Source organism: Gorilla gorilla, chromosome 16, assembly GCF_029281585.2.
Source record: "Gorilla gorilla gorilla isolate KB3781 chromosome 16, NHGRI_mGorGor1-v2.1_pri, whole genome shotgun sequence".
Classification (NCBI taxonomy): domain Eukaryota; kingdom Metazoa; phylum Chordata; class Mammalia; order Primates; family Hominidae; genus Gorilla; species Gorilla gorilla.
Genome location: NC_073240.2, coordinates 78,046,596 through 78,068,971, shown reverse-complemented (window position 1 = coordinate 78,068,971; position 22,376 = coordinate 78,046,596). Strand labels below are relative to the sequence as shown.

The following is a 22,376-nucleotide window of genomic DNA, read 5'->3' as shown; positions in this document are numbered from 1 at the left end:
TCCTGAGACCAAAAAGTTTGAGAAGTGCTGAGACAGGCTGTAAATGACATGTTGAAATGTTTGGCTTTTATCTTGTAGATTTTGTAGAGGAAACAGTTTTTAAGCAGGAAAGTAGCATGATTTTTTTAATAAAATATTTTCTGGCACTAATATTGAAAATAGGTTAGAAGATGGGACACTAGTGGGTCAAATTTTAGTTCAAGAACGTGTACCCAGGCACCATTTCTATGTGGCAAGTTTGGATTCAGAGAAACTAATTTGGTGGTTAATCTGGTCTGTGACCAGTTAGGAATTTCTCAACTATCATTTTTAAAATGGTACCTACCTACCTACCATCTCTGCAACTCTTTGGTGTCCATCACATGGAGGAATTATACTGCACAGTGGGAAGAATGCCAGCACTGTAGTCAAAGATTTGAATTCTGACTTACCCTGAGTAGTTGTAACTTTTGACATAGTATCTCTGAGCTAAAGTTTCCCTACCTATACCATAAGAATAATAATACCTACCTTACAGACATATTTTGAGTACTAAATGTATAATATCTGTAAAACGTCAGCATAATATCTAGCAATAGGAGTTGACCTCATTACAAAACTATGCCTAAGGAACCAGAATTTAATATCATCCTTGCTTAATATCTTGCCCCCGATACCTATTCTGAGAACAGCCGCCTACTCTTTCTTAAATGTAAATCTAGTTATATCCCCACACTCCCCACACTGAAGAAGGCCCTACATATGTGGCATCTGCCTACCTTTTAATCCTAACATTTTGGGCTTAATCTTATCCTCTTATTCATGAACCTCTAGTTATTCTGGCTTCCTTTTCTTCTAAGTGCCTTGTTTATAATATTGACTTTGCAATCAGTTCTACTGGATTACCTTTTAATTGGGACTATCTTAAAATTGATCCTCTCTTTTTTTTTTCATTTTATTTTAAACTTTTTATGATTGAAAATTTTAAACATGTACAAAAGTAGATAGACTAGTATAGTAAACCACCATTTACCACAAAACCACACTTCAACAGTTATCAATTTATAACCAATCTTGTTCTATCTCTGCCTCTATTCACTTCCCCCCATTATCTTGAAGCAACTTTTTTTTTCCATTATAGTCATATACGAAAAAGGGGTTCTTTAAACCCTAGTAGCTAACCCCTGGCTAAACATCATCGGGTATCAAAAATTTTAAAACTATAAATATTCGGATGACCCTATTATCTTCATCCCTGATCTCTTCCCCCAAGAATCATGTGCAATTTTCCACTTGATATCTCCACTTCAAATGAAACATATCCAAAACAGAACTCTTAATTTTTCCCTACAATTCTGTCCCATCACAACTCTTCCCTTCTTGGTAAATGGCCCTCCATTCATTCAGTTGCTCAAGCCAGAAAATTAGGGGTCATCTTTGATTCTTCTGTTTCCTTCACCCCCAACATCCAAAATGTTGGATGATTCAACCTCCAAAATATATTCCAAGTTATCTACTTCTCTCTAACCTCTGCTTCTACTACCTTGGTCCAAACTACCATCATCTCTGACCTGTTTACTAATGTATTTCCTGATTGAGCTCTCTGCCTAATCTCTTGCCCCTGGTAACCTAATCGCTTTAGAACAGCCAAGTACCCTCTTCATTTTACTCCTACCTTCTGGGTTCAGTTTCCTTCTTCTTGACAAATACCATTTTTAGTGGTTCTTTCAATAAGCTGTGGTGGTAAACACTTGGTTAGTGACTAAAATCATGGTTATCTTAGTGTTATTTAATCAATAACACTTGGTTATTGATTAAAACTATGGCCAATGGGCCGTAGTTACTTGCATGTTAATTTAGTTTTCAGGCATAAATTCTGTGTCCAAATTATGTTCCTCAATGTAAGAATACCTCCCAACACAAATTGCCCAGTTTAGACACTTAGTCTCACTCTTATGTAAATAATTGTTTTCATACTTGGTTGACAAGACCTATTGCCAATCTGTGCTTAAATTTTCAGTTCAACCAGGCATAGTAGTGTGCATCTGTAGTTCCAGCTACTTGGAGGCCAAGGCAGGAGGATCACTTGAGCCCAGGAGTTCAAGTTCAGCCTGGGCAACATAGCAAGGCCTCCTTCTCACCATCTCTAAAATATGAACTAAAATTTAATTCAAACAGTTTTTTTCTAATGAGAAAAATCTAATGTAGACATTAGGAAAATAAAAGTAACACTCCAGCTAAAGTTAAGGGTATCATTTGCTGCCTGAATGGCCTTTAGCTAACCTTTCTAAATCTACCACCCCTGAATTTCATGCTGCTAATTAGCAAAGACCCCCAGCATGTACATCTGGGATACGATGTAAGTCGTTTCTTTAGGACTTCCAGAATCATCTCAGGAATCCAACTATGTCTAGCACAGCTGGGATTCTGTCCAAACCCCAACTTCTGGTTTGGACAGGCAGACTGAATTTGAAATACCTTTCTTTGCACACTTAGGAATGCTATTCATCTGTATCAACCTTCCTTTACCCTTCCAAGTCCTTTTGGATCTTCTCAAAGACCTTACATAGCTAAACTGTATTCCTCAGTAATCCAGGAGTCAATCCTGAGAGCCCCCTAATCCACTCCAGAGTTCAAGGGTGTAGACCAGGAGTTGGCAAACTATGGCCGATGGGCCAGATCCAACTTGTTACCTGTTTCTGTAAAATAAGTTATACTGGAAAATAGCCACACTCATCTTTTACATGTTGTCTATGGCTGTTTTCAAGCTACAACAGGGTTGAGTAATTGCAGTGGAGACCATACGGCCCACAAAGCCTAAAATACTTACCATGTGGCCTTTTACAGAAGTTCGCTTACCCCTGGTAAGCCATAATATCAGATTTGTCTGTGGTTGTCAGGCATGCTAGTGACATACAGCCGTTCCAGCCAAATACTGGAAAGGTTTGGTACTCTCTATAGTAACCAATATAGGCCTATTAATGTGTGTGTGTGTGTGTGTGTGTGTGTATGTATGTGTGCACACATGCATATGTGCATGTACATATGGTATGGAAAATGAAAATCCCAGCACTTCTTAGACTGGTAAAATGTCATGTCCTTCTCTCTGGAAAATTCAGTTAGAAGCTTCAATTGTTTTAATGCTTATGCTCCAGTTATATCTTAATTTGCATTACCTCTCCCTTGAGTTCATGTCCTTTGTAGAGACATGGATGAAGCTGGAAACCATCATTCTGAGCAAACTGTCACAAGGACAGAAAACCAAACACCGCATGTTCTCACTCATAAGTGGGAATTGAACAATGAGAACACTTGGAGACAGGGCAGGGAACCTCACACACCGGGGCCTGTCGTGGGGTGGGGTCATGGGGGAGGGATAGCATTAGGAGAAATACCTAATGTAAATGACGAGTTAATTGATGCAGCAAACCGACATGGCACATGTGTACATATGTAACAAATCTGCACGTTGTGCATGTGTACCCTAGAACTTAAAGTATAATGAAAAAGAAAAAAATTTTGCATTACCTCTCCTTTTTACTAAGAGAATCCTATCAAAGTTGTCTTTTCATGCTTAGGACGAAACTGGCCCCAAGATCAAACTTCTACTTCTCATAAAGAGAAAATAATTGAAAACAGAAGCTGAAAATAGCTGCTCTCTCTCCTGATCACATGTTATTTTGCTGTAAAGAAACTTCTGGACTATCAGCACTTATAAAAATCACATCTACATTTGCTGACACATTTTTCCTGAAGTTAAGATGAGTTCATGAAGTCCTTACTGGTAAATTTTTAAATAATCATGTTTTAGAGAAAACTGATAAATATCTTACTTTATCGTAATCATGGAATGATACAGTATGGTTATGTTTGTATGTACCAGAATGGGGTAGTCTTCAGACAGCTTTGTTTCTTTTCCTTTTGGGAGGTAATATAATCCCAGAGAAGTAAACTGACTAAGAATAAACCTCAGAAGGTTAGGAATGGTTCCAAATTATTACCCCCTCCCTGCTTTTTCATAGTTCATTATGAATTTCTCATCTGTGACTATTCAAATTATTTTATTTGCCCTTTCCTGCTTATATCACTTCTGAAGAAAATTTTTCTACTCACTTTTCACGCCTTGCTGCTTGTATACTTATTCTTGTGTTCTTTCTGGAGGAGGAAGGCAGTGAAAAATAGTTTCTCAGAATGTGTTCCTGGGACCAACTGCATCACCTGGAGTATATAAATGCGATTCCTGGGCAATGCCCCAAAGCTATTAAATCAATCCCTAGAGATGGGAGCAGAGAACCTGCAATTTTAACAAGCTCCCCAGGTAATTCTTAGGTACATGAAAGTTTGGTAGCCATTGGCATAATATTTTAGAACGTAGACTTTGAAGTCACCGAGACCTGGGTTTGAATCCTGCTTTTGTCACATTAGTGTCATCTTGGATAAGTTACTTGAGCTCTGCTTACCAGTTTTCTCATCTAGAAACTGAGAAGCAAATAATGTAACTGCTTAAAGGACAAACACTTAGAGCTAAGCTACAGGGTTTGAATCTCAGCTCCACCAGTTACTAGCTGTGTTACCTGAAGCAAGTAACTTAATCTCTCTGGGCTATAATTTCTTCATTTATAAAACACAGAAAATAGCCTGCCTAGTAAGTTGTTGTGAGACTTAAAGGGGGATGGGATTCCCCCCCGGGGCACATTTGACAATGTCTGGAGACTTTTTTGGTTGTCACAACTGGGAGGCAGGGGATAATTCCAACATCCAGCCTTTAGCAGGTAGAGGCAAGAAGCGCTGTTATAATCCTGCCATGTTGGTAGCCCTCCACAACAAAGAATCACCTGGCCCAAAATGTCAATAGCCCCACTTTTGATAAGCATGGCTTAAAACAGGCACATAATAAGCACTATGTAAATTTTGGCCACTATTGTTATTTGCTGTTATGGGAATAATAAGCCTTACTCAGTGTTATTGTTTGAAGATATTTAAGCACAGTGCCTAGCATTCGGTAAATGTAGGGATAGTGGTGGTAGTGATTATTATTAGGAAGCCAAATATCTAGAAACACAGTCATTCTATAGCTAGAGCAGCTTCAATTTAAGGAAAATTTTTTTGGAAATGTAAATTATTAACTTTTTTGGTTTGTTTATTTAGGATTTTCAAAAGTAAAATACATCTGTAATCATTAATACCCTACCTTTCAATAATAGCTGTTTTTTTCTTCTAACTAAAAGTAAAAGCAGTTTTATTTCTTCATCTTCACAATCAAGTATTTATTGCTGGGTTTCTGCAGTATGGCAAGCTTGCCTTATCTTAACAGTGTGGTGGAAGGAACATTTACGTTAGAGTTGCATGGTATCTATTCAGACCCCAACTCTACCACCACCTTACTACCCATGTAATTTTAGGCAATTGATTTAACTTCTTTCAATCTCAGTTTCCTCATCTGTAAAATGAGAATTATTGTATCTACCTCCTGAAGAGTTTTCATGAATTAAGTGGAAAAATGCACAGCTTGTGCAGTGCTGAGTAGCTGTGTGTTCTGAGTACCTATAGGTTCCATTCCTGCCCTACATCCATTTCCTCGGTCAGCCTGCAGTGTTTTTGGAGTTAAGTGTATGTAATCATTTCTCAGCATCTCCCTACTCTGACTCAAAGAGCAGAGGGAGATAAGAGGAAAGTGAAAAAAGGTGCACTGACTTGCTTCTCCATTGCTTCTGGGCATTTGGGAAAAAAAGTCCGGGGCCCCAGAAAGGCTGTTCCAAGGGTCGGGCGCAATGGCTCACTCCTGTAATCCAAGTACTTTGGGTGGCTGAGGCAGGCGGATTACCTGAGGTCAGGAGTTTGAGATCAGCCTGGCCAACATGGCGAAACCCCGTCTCTACTAAAAATACAAAATAATTAGCCGGGCATGGTGGCAGGCACCTGTAGTCCCAGCTACTTGGGAGGCTGAGGCAGAAGAATCGCTTGAACCCGGGAGGCAGAGGTTGCAGTGAGCTGAGTTCGTGCCACTGCACTCTGGCCTGGGCCACAGAGCGCTGTCTCAAAAAAAAAAAAAAAAAAGGCCAGGCGTAGTGGCTCACACCTGTAATCCCAACACTTTGGGAGGCCAAGGTGGGTGGATCATCTGAGGTCAGGATATCAAGACCAGCCTGACCAACACAGTGAAACCCCGTCTCTACTAAAAATACAAAAATTAGCCAGGCATGGTGGGCACCTGTCATCCCAGCTACTCGGGAGACTGAGGTAGGAAAATCTCTTGAACCTGGGAAGCAGAGGTTGCAGTGAGCAGAAATTACGCCATTGCACTCCACCCTGAGCGACAAGAGCAAGACTCCGTCTCAAAAAAAAAAAAAAAGAAAGCCTGTTCAACATCCTTCCTGGGTTAGTCCCCTTGGAGAAGGCTATGGGTGTTTTCTTCTAATACCTTGCCTTTTCAGGAAATGCATATCAGTATCTCACCCCATTCTTTAGAGTGAATCAAGGCCAAAATTATGATGCTGAGGAGCTACTTCTGTTATTGAGAATGTTATTCTTATTGAGAATGGCAACCGTATTTTATTGCTGTTTTCCAAAATCAATTGATCTTTTCTGTTAATTTGCACAGATGCCATTCTGACTTTGTATTTCATAGGATTTTAAAACTGTAATTTTTCTTAGTATTGTGAAAGTGACAGTGATTTACAGAGGGCTATGTTTTTATATGCTTTGTTGTCTTGTAATCTGGTGCCTTAAAGACACTTTTAATTTGCTATTTGAGTCTGTTTTTTAAAAAAAGTGGGTCTGTACAATTTCAGAAAATTAGAGTTCATTCAAGACCTTGCACATTGCTGCCAGTCTTCCCCATCTCGAGACCTAGCTACTTCATTCACACCAGTAAGAGCTACCTTTGTTTGACCAGACTATGTTAGAAATATTAGCGGAACTCATCAGATATCAGATAAAGGTTAATCTCAGTTCAGGATAAGAAGTTTAACGTTTTCAGTTAAAGACTACAGAAGGCTTAGCAGAAAATTGGAGACACTAGATAGTGATCAATAGACACACACTTCTCTATCTGAGAATGTCAGTGATTGGAAAGTGTGGAATCAAGTTGATGACCTGGAAACTAAAGATTAAGAAATGTCACATTCGTAGGAGGTCCTAAAGGTGAGAGACAAAAAGAAATGGGAGTGTTTTGTTTTGTTTTGTTTTTTCTCCCTTTCAGTAGATTACAAAGGTGTGAGATTTGATAACTTTGAACTCTCCTTTTCATGTGTTAATGTAGATCCCACATCTGCAGAGTTCCGTTATCCCTAGCAACCCCAGAAATACGCAGCTCTGGAAACCAGTAACAAAACCATGACGTTTTGTTTCTAATGTGCTTTAGTCTGATTTTTCGGGGTAAAAGGAGGTTTTAAAAGTCACACATTTGCTTATTGGCTGTCGTGGGCAACTAGAGACATGTGTACCTGCTGAACAGAGCTAACAAATGGAATTCAGAATAACATTTGCCCCAAGAGGCAGGTAGTCTCTAGAAGTCAGATTTCACTTATTGTCCCATCTGAAGCTGAGCGAAGGTGGTTGAATTTGAAGATAGGATTGAACTGAAATTGTGGAAATACTTGGATATTTAAAGGCCTTTAACCTGTTCTAATGTGGAATTTGATTTGCCTTTTTAAAAAGTACATTCAGACATTTAACAGAATTTTTACAAAAATCTGTCTTGAACGAATATCCCAGAGAAACAAAAAAAGGGTTATTTCATTAGATGGTGTAATGATTAATCTCTACCACCTGGGTAAACCAAGTGAGCTTCCCATAGGAGATTGCTTCTGCAGCTTTGAATTATGTATGAATATGGCAGACTGATGAGATATAACCTTCCAAGGGATTTGTTTATATAACAGACAAATCTGTAACAATGTAACTATTTCCTTTGAACACCTTATATTCATTCTGCATGTTCAGAAAATGATTTGTCTTTGTGGAGATTATGACATGGTTTTTTAAGTATTAGGTCAGACATACCAAATCTCAATTAAAAACTGGTCATTAATGGAAAGTTGGTTGAAGAATTTAAAGTATAGTCACACATATGTTGTCTTCTGTGTTGTCTGTCTGTGAAAGCAGAAGCAATGCTGAAGGTTCAGGACAAAAAGTAGGCCAAGTCAGAGTTTGACCCAACCTGAAGATCAAGGACCTAGATATCAACACCATAGTTATTACGGAAGTAGGAGTGTTTCAACATGAATTAAAATAGCAGAAATGTAAAAACCATAACTTCCTCTTAGTGGGCCATTTGTCACTTAACAATTTTGTTTTATAGTAATCAATATCAAATTGTACTTAGGCTGAAAAAAAATTAGATACACTGGTCATTATTTGCCATTTTAAGATGTGCTAACATATAGTATATAAGAAATTCTCACAGATTTCTTGCAATTTTCATTCTAAATAATTTTTTTACCAGCTGTCTCATGGATGAAATGGAAATTTTTATTTTTTCCACTAACTCTTTCTTGATGCCATCAAGTTTGTTCAGAAAATCAAAGCAATAGAGAAACAGTACCCAGGTTTGAATTCCCATTTTATTGTTTTCTCCATCACATTAAACATCTCCTAATGAAATGTTGGTGGTAAAACATTTTGTTAGGAGATAAAGCTGATATTTGTAAAGTATCACTTTAGTATTTGAGTTTTCTGATTTTATGTCCAAATATGGAACAAATCAATGGTAAATCCTTTTTTTTTTTTTTTTTTTTTGAGATGGAGTCTTTCTCTGTCACCAGGCTGGAGTGTTAGTGGCACAATCTTGGCTCACTGCAACCTCTGCCTCCCAGGTTCAAGCGATTCTTCTGCCTCAGCCTCCCCGATACCTGGGACTACAGGCGCCCGCCACCACGCCCACCTAATTTTTGTATTTTTAGTAGAGACAGGGTTTCACCATGTTAGCCAGGCTGATCTCGAACCCCTGACCTCAGGTGATCCACCTGCATTGGCCTCCCAAAGTGCTGGTATTACAGGCTTGAGCCACTGCACCCAGCCTTAAATTCCCTTACTAAATTAATGTGCCTAATGATAAATTAATCAGAGATTTTCCTTTTTTCTTTCTTCCTGAATGATTTGTCTGTTTATGTTGTTTATATTTAGTGACTGAATCAACCTTCTCTGATACTTTTCTCAATTTTTTTTATTTTTTAGTCATAGTATGTTGTTATATCTAACCTTGAACTCTGAGAACCTCTCCCTTTTCCCCTGTCTCTCTTTTATTTTTTTATTTTTTTTTTTTTTTTTTGAGACAGAGTCTTACTCTGTCACCCAGGCTGGAGTGCAGTGGCGTGATCTCTGCTCACTGCAACCTCTGCCCCCTGAGTTCAAGCAATTGTCCTGCCTCAGCCTTCCGAGTAGCTGGGATTATAGGCACCTGCCACCACACCCGGCTAATTTTTGTATTTTTAGTAGAGACGGGGTTTCACCATCTTGGCCAGGCTGGTGTTGAACTCCTGACCTCGTGATCCACTCGGCCTCCCAAAGTGCTGGGATTACAGGCATGAGCCACCGCGCCTGGCCTCTTTTATCATTTTAATCATACAAAGAGCTATTCTTCCTTTAAGCATTAAGACATGACATATCACTGATGCATTTTTAAAATTCTTACTCCTTTTAGAGACTGCTGTCACTGTAAATGCAGATTAAACGTTTTAGCATCCATTTGCAAATCCATGTGATTTTACTTTATCAACTCTATTTGCGTAGTTCTTTAGAGTTGACAATTACTTTAATTGATGATTTAATATACCAGTGCACTTATTTAAAATGTGCTCATAAAAACCAGTCTTTATCTGGAATATAGGCTGTGCTGCCTTAGTTTGCAAAGGGTTAATAAAACTAGCTTTCACTTTGCTTGGTTCCCCAAAGGTAATTTGGCACATTTCCCAGACCAAACCAGTAAGGTAAGGGTCAAGGTGCAGTGAGTGATATTAAGGAACAGAATCAAGCCTTTTCTCATGATTTGCCTAACTTGTAGCTCTCCAGAACTCAGTGGAATCTATGGTTTATCTGAGTTTCAGAGCATGATTAACAGACTCGAGAAGGCCCTGTGAAATTTTCCTTTAATGGGGAATTGTGTTAGTGAGCACAGCGGGTGAGTTTTCTAATATTTCTTGCTTTTAAGTATTCATGTTTTATTTTGTGAAGCCCTTCAGAGTACAGAGCTGTGTTATATGTACACATGTGCAGCGGGCCCAGGGAGTTCCTCATAGGTTAATAGCAGCAGCTTTTTCTGTGGTTTTCACTATAACTGAGCTTTGTTGTGAATAGCCCATTGCCTAGGATGAAAACAGGCAAGTGAGGATGGAATCGTGGCTTCTGAACCCTTCACCAACCCTTTTTGACAAATGGGAAGGAACACTTTCTTTTAGTAATAACCAGGAGATGGAGAAAGAAAGAAGGCAGGAGTAAGTCTGAAGAGATTAGGAGCCAAGAAACAGCTATTCAGGAAACCTCTAAAGCTGACTTTAGAGCAAGAAATGTCTGGAGCTTTAACATTTTTTTTTCTTTCAAGTGTGGGGGCTGATTTTGTTTTGAGACAGAGTCTCACTCTGTTGCTAGGCTGGAGTGCAGTGGCACGATCTCGGCTCACTGCAACCTCTACCTCCCAGGTTCAAGAGATTCTCCTGCCTCAGCCTCCCCAGTAGCTGGAACTACAGGCGTGCACCACCATGCCCAGCTAATTTTTGTGTTTTTAGTAGAGACAGGGCTTCACCACGTTGGCCAGGATGGTCTCCATCTCTTGACCTCGTGATCCGCCCGCCTCAGCCTCCCAAAGTGCTGGGATTACAGGTGCGAGCCACTGAACCTGGCCAGGGGGCTGATATTTTTAAGGGACTTTATATTTATTGCTTTGAAACTAGAAATGGTTTCTATTAACTTTTGCCAGAAAACATTTTCCCTTTCTTGAAGCATGTTGATAACTACTCAGTAATATACACTCTTGACACGAAGTGGTGCCTGAGTGTCTTGGAAGTGTCACTTTGTTTTGTCTTCGCTAATGCGTGGAGATAGATCCCCCATGTTACCTTGATTTTATGGTGCTCCATATTATGAGAAACCAGCTTTGTGTGGAGCCCCTCTTTTGGGTTGATGACCGAGGGCAGCCCATCGAGAAGAGGCAGTATGGTTTACTGTGTGAGGCCTCCTTTATATATACTACTCTCTTGACTGCTAGAAAAGTGATTCCTTCCAACCTCACCACTGTCCTCAAGAGCCAGATCCCCTAATGGAACTTCCAGCTCATTGCTTATTCCCAGTATAGAGAGACCTCTGGCTCTGCCAACTTTGAAAGGATATTTTTGAAGTTGTATATCCAGCAGACATCAAGGCTTATTTTTCTGTCCAGGCACATGCATAATTTCCATAATGAAAAATTGATAAGAGGGTACTCCTTTGCCTTTAGATCTACTCCCTTAAATCCACAGGCGATATATGTTCTGATGGCACACGATCAAACAAAGTACCTCTTTAAAGAAACTGGTAAATGTCACCATGACTCACTGCCAATTGAAAATCCACAAATAACCTGTAATCATATATAAGTTTCCTTTCCTTCCTTCTTTCTTTTTTCATAAAGAAACCAGGAAAAATAGCTAATGAATGTGTGATAATCTAGGAATACTTTTCAGTGGGCCCAGCAAACTTTAAAGATGCATGATTTTGAATTAATTTAATTGACCAGTCCATTGAGATTTTCTAACTAGGCCAGTTTTCTCTACCGGCAACAGAATTGGCACAGTTCAGGCAGATTGGGGAATGGGGAAGATGGGAAGAAGTAGCTATAAGCATATGAGCAGGCAATGGTAAAACAAGATTGGTCATATACTGGTATGCAGCCAGGAGGATGCTTCAGATTCATTTTAATAAATGAGATTAACTAGACTACGAACTTTCTTTTCCATTTGCCTTCCCTGCTGCATGCAGACAGGCAAAGGTTGATGCTTCTATTCTCTTGGCAACAAGACCTTCCTGGCCTCAGTGTACCTACTAAAACAATGGCTTAACTTCCTTATGCAGATAGTTTAATCTCAACTTTATTCCTGATCCTGATTTAGTACACACTAAAGTGTGTACTAAATTCTATATATAAATTAAAACTATGTAGTAAAGTACTTGATATTTACCATAATATTAGAATACTATAATTAGTAAGTATAGTAAATACTTTACTAAATACTTGAGTATATTTGTCTTTAGCCAGTTAAACATTCAGCTCCTTCTACCACCAACATCACCACCTCCCACCTAAATAAAATGTTTCACTCTTTGACTGTTATTCTCAAGTTCCCTTGCAGGCTACCATACCTGCTCTATCAAATTGGGTTCTCGATATGTGTGAATCAAGGTAAATAGAAGTATCTGCCTAAATGAAGTACTGCCTTGTGTTCAGACAAGTGTATTGGGGCTTATGACCCATTACTGTGACTATAGGACCAGTTATTTACATTTATGGGAAGTATATGCCTTCCACAAATCTAAATTTTAGTAGAACCTTTCAATACCAGTGTGACAAGTGGTCTGATTTGTTTCAGTCACATGACCCATGAAGTAACAGAGGATTTTTCTCCTCGGGATCCAAGAACTGTTGTTGGGAAGCAAGATGGCAGGGGCTGCACTTCAGTCACAACAGCATTGTCCCTACCTGAACTGGAAAGGGAAGATGGAAAAGAAGACATTTCAGATCCTATGGACCCGAACCCTTGTAGTGCAACATACAGCAACTTAGGTAAGTGCAAATGTCCAATAAGTAGTATTTAAACTTTGCCTTTTTCTGTACTAGCCAAATGTTCTGTTTTCTTGGAGAGATGGTTTTTATTGCTCCATGAAGCAGAAGTTGGACCATTGGAGTTACAAATTTTAAGTCACATCAGAAAAACGTTCTGATGTTTACTAGGCATGTATTAAACACCTGCACCCATGAGCCCTGTGCCAAGTGCTAAGGGTTATTAACACTGCTTTGAGGGACTCACCTGGGGGGAAAGAGGTGAACTTGTTAATTATTTCAGTGTAATATAAATACAGTGATAGAGATATACACATGGTATATTTTTAATATTACACAGAGGAGGGTGTCAAAAGATACCTTTCTGGAGATAATTCCTGAACTGATTTAACTAGCTGACAAAGGGGAGAAAGAATATTCCAATCAGAGACAACAATATGAGCAAAATCATGGAGATGCATGTAGGCACCACAAACATTTAGTGTTGCTGAAATGTGAAGTGGAGAGTTAGCCAGTGTCATGCATTTCAGGCTAAAACCTTAGACTTTTTGCTGTTTATGTTAGTGAGCCATCAAAGGTTTTTAAGCAGAGGAATAACACAATTAGATTTGTTTTTTAAAACATCCATCCTGCAGGCTGCCATGTGTATGTGGATTATTTGGTAGCAGGAAATTTGGTAGTTAGATACTATTGCAGGATCACACAAAGGCATGAGAAAGGGAGGCCTCCACTAAGATAGTGGGAGGGGGGACAGTAGACAGATTTGAGAGATATTTAAGACGAAAAATACACAAGATTGGATAATGTAAAGAATCTATAATGTATCCCAGATTTCTGGCTTGGATCAAGCAGACTCAAAAAAGTAAAGATCCCTGTCATTGGAGGTATATAGGCAGAGGCTGATGGACCATCTCTCAGAGATATTGTGAGGAGGATGCTGCACTGCAAAGAGGGTTGAGCTAAATTACTTCAGAGGTGCCTGCCAATGCAAAGATTCTGCAATTCTCTGATCATCTTCACTCGTCTTCCTTGAATGCTCAGTGACTTCTTACCTGTCTCCCTTGAGTGCCACACACTTTGCTTCCTTCTGAAAAGCAAAGCCTGAGGCAGAATAAGGATTTCTCAGTGCTCTTCTTCCATGAAGTCAGGAGAGAGGTGAGTAGCCTGGACTACTACATGCAGAGCACAGGCAAGATTCATATGAACCACTGACCAATCCTTAGACTGTTTGGAAACCAGTGGCATCTATCATTGAAGTTTTTTTTACCTCATTTCTCATCTCCTTTCTTCTTTGTCCTTTTCCTTTGTCAGGTTATTGTAAGGAAAAATAATTCTAACACTAGCTAGTGTACTTGGAAATAAAGGAGTCCCTAAGAAGGCCAGAAGATTATGGTAACACTGTGGGAGATAATACTTTAATATCTCTTTTTGGGAAACTCAATCATAACAACCCATATGCAGTTGAAAATACATTTTGTAAGAAGAAGACTTCCATTCTAAGTTCCAGAAGCTTTCTGTGATTTGGGAGTAGGGGAAACATACTATAGCTTACCTAAACTGCTATCTTGGATACTGTTTTCAAGTTGGAACAGATTTTATCATCAAACAGCTTATTGGACTTTTCCCATTATTTGATATTTTGTGAGGCATATTATAAAATGAAAATGTACTGTTTACTTACTGTATACCCTCAGACAGCATAATATATCAGAAATTATAATATCTTCTAGACATTCTTATTAAACCAAAATTTCTTTCATGATAGCCTCAGTAAAATATTTAATTTTTACTAATTGTACCATATTTGATGGCATCTCTATAAATTTTTATTAGCTGACATTAGTTAAAATTATTTTATTTTGGGAGCCAAGATGGCCGAATAGGAACAGCTCCAGTCTACAGCTCCCAGCATGAGCAACGCAGAAGACGGGTGATTTCTGCATTTCCATCTGAGGTACCAGGTTCATCTCACTAGGGAGTGCCAGACAGTGGGTGCAGGACAGTGGGTGCGGCACACCGTGCACGAGCCGAAGCAGGGCGAGGCACTACCTCACTCGGGAAGCGCAAGGGGTCAGGGAGTTCCCTTTCCTAGTCAAAGAAAGGGGTGACAGACGACACCTGGAAAACTGGGTCACTCCCACCCTAATACTGTGCTTTTCCAACGGGCTTAAAAAACGGCACACCAGGAGATTATATCCCACACATGGCTCAGAGGGTCCTATGCTCACGGAGTCTCACTGATTGCTAGCACAGCAGTCTGAGATCAAACTGCAAGGCAGCAGCGAGGCTGGGGGAGGGGTGCCTGCCGTTGCCCAGGCTTGATTAGGTAAACAAAGCAGCCCGGAAGCTCGAACTGGGTGGAGCCCACCACAGCTCAAGGAGGCCTGCCTGCCTCTGTAGGCTCCACCTCTGGGGGCAGGGCACAGACAAACAAAAGGACAGCAGTAACCTCTGCAGACTTAAATGTCCCTGTCTGACAGCTTTGAGGAGAGTAGTGGTTCTCCCAGCACGCAGCTGGAGATCTGAGAACGGGCAGACTGCCTCCTCAAGTGGGTCCCTGACCCCGGAGCAGCCTAACTGGGAGGCATCCTCCAGTAGGGGCAGACTGACACCTCACACAGCCGGGTACTCCTCTGAGACAAAACTTCCAGAGGAATGATCAGGCAGCAGCATTTGCAGGTCACCAAAATCCACTGTTCTACAGCCACCGCTGTTCTGCAGCCACCGCTGCTGACACCCAGGCAAAAAGGGTCTGGAGTGGACCTCTAGCAAACTCCAACAGACCTGCAGCTGAGGGTCCTGTCTGTTAGAAGGAAAACCAACAAACAGAAAGGACATCCACACCAAAAACCCATCTATACGTCACCATCATCAAAGACCAAAAGTAGATAAAACCACAAAGATGGGGAAAAAACAGAGCAGAAAAACTGGAAACTCTAAAAAGCAGAGCACTCTCCTCCTCCAAAGGAACACAGTGCCTCACCAGCAACAGAACAAAGCTGGATGGAGAATGACTTTGACGAGTTGAGAGAAGAAGGCTTCAGACGATCAAACTACTCTGAGCTACAGGAGGAAATTCTAACCAATGGCAAAGAAGTTAGAAACTTTGAAAAAAAATTAGACGAATGGATAACTAGAATAACCAATGCAGAGAAGTCCTTAAAGGAGCTGATGGAGCTGAAAGCTAAGGCTCAAGAACTACGTGAAGAATGCAGACGCCTCAGGAGCCGATGCGATCAACTGGAAGAAAGGGTATCAGTGATGGAAGACGAAATGAATGAAATGAGGCGAGAAGGGAAGTTTAGAGAAAAAAAGAATAAAAAGAAACGAACAAAGCCTCCAAGAAATATGGGACTATGTGAAAAGACCAGATCTACGTCTGATTGGTTTACCTGAAAGTGACAGGGAGAATGGAACCAAGCTGGAAAACACTCTGCAGGATATTATCCAGGAGAAGTTCCCCAGTCTAGCAAGGCAGGCCAACACTCAGATTCAGGAAATACAGAGAACGCCACAGATACTCCTCGAGAAGAGCAACTCCAAGACACATAATTGTCAGATTCACCAAAGTTGAAATGAAGGAAAAAATGTTAAGGGCAGCCAGAGAGAAAGGTCGGGTTACCCACAAAGGGAAGCCCATCAGACTAACAGCTGATCTCTTGGCAGAAACTCTACAAGCCAGAAGAGAGTGGGGGCCAACATTCAACATTCTTAAAGAAAAGAATTTTCAACCCAGAATTTCATATCCAGCCAAACTAAGCTTCATAAGTGAAGGAGAAATAAAATACTTTACAGACAAGCAAATGCTGAGAGATTTTGTCACCACCAGGCCTGCCCTGAAAAAGCTCCTGAAGGAAGCACTAAACATGGAAAGGAACAACCGGTTCCAGCCACTGCAAAAACATGCCAAAATGTAAAGACCATCAAGGCTAGGAAGAAACTGCATTAACTAACGAGCAAAATAACCAGCTAACATCATAATGACAGGATCAAATTCACACATAACAATATTAACTTTAAATATAAATGGGCTAAATGCTCCAATTAAAAGACACAGACTGGCAAATTGGATAAAGAGTCAAGACCCGTCAGTGTGCTGTATTCAGGAAACCCATCTCACATGCAGAGACACACATAGGCTCAAAATAAAGGGATGGAGGAAGATCTACCAAGCAAATGGAAAACAAAAAAAGGCAGGGGTTGCAATCCTAGTCTCTGATGAAACAGACTTTAAACCAACAAAGATTAAAAGAGACAAAGAAGGCCATTACATAATGGTAAAGGGATCAATTGAACAAGAAGAGCTAACTATCCTAAATACATATGCACCCAATACAGGAGCACCCAGATTCATAAAGCAAGTCCTTAGTGACCTACAAAGAGACTTAGACTCCCACACAATAATAATGGGAGACTTTAACACCCCACTGTCAACATTAGACAGATCAATGAGACAGAAAGTTAACAAGGATACCCAGGAATTGAACTCAGCTCTGCACCAAGTGGACCTAATAGACATCTACAGAACTCTCCACCCCAAATCAACAGAATATACATTTTTTTCAGCACCACACCACACCTATTCCAAAACTGACCACATAGTTGGAAGTAAAGCACTCCTCAGCAAATGTAAAAGAACAGAAATTATAACAAACTGTCTCTCAGGCCACGGTGCAATCAAACTAGAACTCAGGATTAAGAAACTCACTCAAAACCGCTCAACTACATGGAAACGGAACAACCTGCTCCTGAATGACTACTGGGTACATAATGAAATGACGGCAGAAATAAAGATGTTCTTTGAAACCAATGAGAACAAAGACACAACATACCAGAATCTCTGGGACACATTCAAAGCAGTGCGTAGAGGGAAATTTATAGCACTAAATGCCCACAAGAGAAGGCAGGAAAGATCTAAAATTGACACCCTAACATCACAATTAAGAGAACTAGAAAAGCAAGAGCAAACACATTCAAAAGCTAGCAGAAGGCAAGAAATAACTAAAATCAGAGCAGAAGTGAAGGAAATAGAGACACAAAAAACCCTTCAAAAAATCAATGAATCCAGGAACTGGTTTTTTGAAAAGATCAACAAAATTGATAGACCGCTAGCAAGACTAATGAAGAAAAGAGAGAAGATTCAGAGAGACGCAATAAAAAATGATAAAGGGGATATCACCACCGATCCCACAGAAATACAAACTACCATCAGAGAATACTACAGACACCTCTACACAAATAAACTGGAAAACCTAGAAGAAATGGATAAATTCCTCGACACATACACCCATCCAAGACTAAACCAGGAAGAAGCTGAATCTCTGAATAGACCAATAACAGGCTCTGAAATTGAGGCAATAATTAATAGCTTACCAACCAAAAAAAGGCCAGGACCAGATGGATTCACAGCCACATTCTACCAGAGGTACAAGGAGGAGCTGGTACCATTCCTTCTGAAACTATTCCAATCAATAGAAAAAGAGGGAATCCTCCCTAACTCAATTTATGAGGCCAGCATCATCCTGATACCAAAGCCTGGCAGAGACACAACCAAAAAAGATAATTTTAGACCAATATCCTTGATTAACATTTATACAAAAATCCTCAATAAAATACTGGCAAACCGAATCCAGCAGCACATCCAAAAGCTTATCCACCATGATCAAGTGGGCTTCATCCCTGGGATGCAAGGCTGGTTCAACATTCGCAAATCAATAAATGTAATCCAGCATATAAACAGAACCAAAGACAAAAACCACATGATTATCTCAATAGATACAGAAAAGGCCTTTGACAAAATTCAACAACCCTTCATGCTAAAAACTCTCAATAAATGAGGTATTGATGGGACAAATCTCAAAATAATAAGAGCTATCTATGACAAACCCACAGCCAATATCATACTGAATGAGCAAAAACTGGAAGCATTCCCTTTGAAAACTGGCACAAGACAGGGATGCCCTCTCTCACCGCTCCTATTCAACATAGTGTTGGAAGTTCTGGCCAGGGCAATCAGGCAGGAGAAGGAAATAAAGGGTATTCAATTAGGAAAAGAGGAAGTCAAATTGTCCCTGTTTGCAGATGACATGATTGTATATCTAGAAAACCCCATCGTCTCAGCGCAAAATCTCCTTAAGCTGATAGGCAACTTCAGCAAAGTCTCAGGATACAAAATCAATGTGCAAAAATCACAAGCATTCTTATACACCAATAACAGACAAACAGAGAGCCAAATCATGAGTGAACTCCCATTCACAATTGCTTCAAAGAGAATAAAATACCTAGGAATCCAACTTACAAGGGATGTGAAGGACCTCTTCAAGGAGAACTACAAACCACTGCTCAATGAAATAAAAGAGGATACAAACAAATGGAAGAACATTACATGTTCATGGGTGGGAAGAATCAATATCGTGAAAATGGCCATACTGCCCAAGGTAATTTATAGGTTCAATGCCATCCCCATCATGCTACCAATGACTTTCTTCACAGAATTGGAAAAAACTACTTTGAAGTTCATATGAAACCAAAAAAGAGCCCGCATTGCCAAGTCAATCCTAAGCCAAAAGAACAAAGGTTTTTGGTTACTACAAGGCTACAGTAACCAAAACAGCACGGTACTGGTACCAAAACAGAGATATAGATCAATGGAACAGAACAGAGCCCTCAGAAATAACGCCACATATCTACAACCATCTCATCTTTGACAAACCTGACAAAAACAAGCAATGGTGAAAGGATTCCCTATTTAATAAATGGTGCTGGGAAAACTGGCTAGCCATATGTAGAAAGCTGAAACTGGATCCCTTCCTTACACCTTATACAAAAATTAATTCAAGATGGATTAAAGACTTACATGTTAGACCTAAAACCATAAAAACCCTAGAAGAAAACCTAGGCAATACCATTCAGGACATAGGCATGGGTAAGGACTTCATGTCTAAAACACCAAAAGCAATGGCAACAAAAGCCAAAATTGACAAATGGGATCTAATTAAACTAAAGAGCTTCTGCACAGCAAAAGAAACTACCATCAGAGTGAACAGGCAACCTACAAAATGGGAGAAAATTTTTGCAATCTATTCGTCTGACAAAGGGCTAATATCCAGAATCTACAATGAACTCAAACAAATTTACAAGAAAAAAACAAACAACCCCATCAAAAAGTGGGCAAAGGATATGAACAGACACTTCTCAAAAGAAGACATTTATGCAGCCAAAAGACACAGGAAAAAATGCTCATCATCACTGGCCATCAGAGAAATGCAAATCAAAACCACAATGAGATACCATCTCACACCAGTTAGAATGGTGATCATTAAAAAGTCAGGAAACAACAGGTGCTGGAGAGGATGTGGAGAAATAGGAACACTTTTACACTGTTGGTGGGACTGTAAACTAGTTCAACCATTGTGGAAGTCAGTGTGGTGATTCCTCAGGCATCTAGAACTAGAAATACCATTTGACCCAGCCATCCCATTACTGGGTATATACCCAAAGGATTATAAATCATGCTGCTATAAAGACACATGCACACGTATGTTTATTGCGGCATTATTCACAATAGCAAAGACTTGGAACCAACCCAAATGTCCAACAACGATAGATTGGATTAAGAAAATGTGGCACATATACACCACAGAATACTATGCAGCCATAAAAAATGATGAGTTCATGTCCTTTGTAGGGACATGGATGAAACTGGAAACTATCATTCTCAGCAAACTATCGCAAGGACAAAATACCAAACACCACATGTTCTCACTCATAGGTGGGAATTGACCAGTGAGAACACATGGACACAGGAAGGGGAACATCACACTCCGGGGAATGTTGTGGCATGGGGGGAGGGGGGAGGGATAGCATTAGGAGATATACCTAATGTTAAATGACAAGTTAATGGGTGCAGCACACCAACATGGCACATGTATACATATGTAACAAACCTGCACTTTGTGCACATGTACCCTAAAACTTAAAGTGTAATAAAAATAAAATAAAATAAATAAATAAATAAAAAATTATTTTATTTCATTGTATTCTCAGTTATGAAGACTGGTAGAAAAAAAATAAAGCATTGCCTCTGTGAATATTCTAAGTGCCTAACATATATTAGCTCATTTAATCCTCACAACCATCCTAAGAGTTATTATCCCCATTTTTCAGATAAAGAAAGTGAGGCAGAGTGCTTTGCCTAAAGTCACAGAACCAATAGGAGTTTAACCAGCTGGAATCCAGTCGATCTTAGCCACTAGACTTTAATGTCCTTAATCACTAAATTCTTGTAAAATGCTGAAGGGCTCCTACTGTTTTCCTTTTTTTAAAAAAAAGAAGTCATGTACTTTCAGACATAAAATTTAAGACTTAAAAAAAATCATCATCACTTTGCATTCAAAAACTTAAAATGATTATAGATGCCCTATCAGAAAGATAGCTTTCTCTCTACCTGTTGCCTTCCTTTTAAAAGTATGTGATGCTGCCAGGCACGGTGGCTCACGCCTGTAATCCCAGCACTTTGGGAAGCCAAGGTGGGCAGATCACTTGAGCTCAGGAATTCAAGATTAGCCTAGGCAACATGGCAAAACCCCATCTCTACAAAAAATAACAAAAATTAGCCGAGTGTGGAGGCACGTACCTATGGTCCCAGCTACTTGGGAGGCTGAGTTAAGATTATCCTTGAGCCCAGGAGGTCAAGGACACAGTGAACTGAGATTGCACCACTGCTTTGCAGCCTGGGTGACAAAGGGAGACACTGTCTTAAAAAAAAAAAAAAAAGTGATGCCGATAAGATATTGTCCAGTTTTCCTTAAGTGCTCAAGTGTCTATATACTTGACTCTATAGGGTATAATACATTATGATACAAGGTTGCTTCTTTGGAAAGGTAATAAAGTTGACTCCAATAGTTCTAAGCTAAGGGGGTTTTGTTTTGTTATTTTTCCTAATGAAACAAGTATTTTAGATGGCATTTTGGAAATTTCCTTTTTTAATACGTTCAACAAGTCATTTGCATGCAGTTTTAAACTACTCCTTTCAGTAATGTTTTATGATTTAAAGACTTGATAACTTTTAAAAATGGTGTGTTTAAAAACTAAAAGACAGCAAAACTTCCTAACGCAATGGCTTTAGATCCTTTTAAATAGTCCAGAACCAGTCCATAAAGACCACTTTCTCTTTTTTCTTTTCTTTGTTTCTTTAATAAGGCAGTGAATGGATTGACAGATGTGGAAGAAACTAAGGGGGAAAAATTCAAGGCTTACCATCATTTTTACTGTGGAATTTGTTTCTGAAAATTACATTGTGAAGCAGGTTTAGGAAGCAGTGTACTATAGCAGGAAAAAAGATAGATTTGACGGATCCATGGGATTTAGGTTTCTATAACAGGTGTGTCATTGCCCACCTGCATGATTGTGGGCTGGCTATTTAACATCCCTGAGCTTCAATTTCCTCATCCAAAATGAAGGAATAGTGACATCTGCTTTATAGAGCTAGTGGCAGAGAAGTACTTGGTACATAGACGTCCTTACTAGTTGTGAATTCCTTTATTTCTCCCCAAAAATATACTCTTTTTTTTCCTTTTAAAAAAATACTTTAAATTTTAAATTTTCTTAAAGACAGGGTCTTGCTCTATCGCCCATGCTGGAGTGC

General features: G+C 39.6%; 1 protein-coding gene across 48 annotated transcripts in view; it reads left to right on the top strand.

The window, feature by feature from the left end:
* The window catches only part of PEAK1 (pseudopodium enriched atypical kinase 1), a 310,954-nt gene that overhangs the window by 247,852 nt on the left and 40,726 nt on the right, over positions 1 to 22,376 (top strand). For 46 of the 48 annotated variants that reach the window (XM_019011089.4, XM_063699071.1, XM_063699070.1 and 43 more), the window contains one exon: positions 12,540 to 12,733. In XM_019011089.4, the coding sequence (XP_018866634.1) occupies positions 12,540 to 12,733 (194 nt within the window). Of the gene's footprint in view, positions 1 to 3,557; positions 3,606 to 12,539; positions 12,734 to 22,376 lie in introns of those variants that run through there. The other 2 variants (XM_063699090.1, XM_063699089.1) reach the window with 1 other exon arrangement.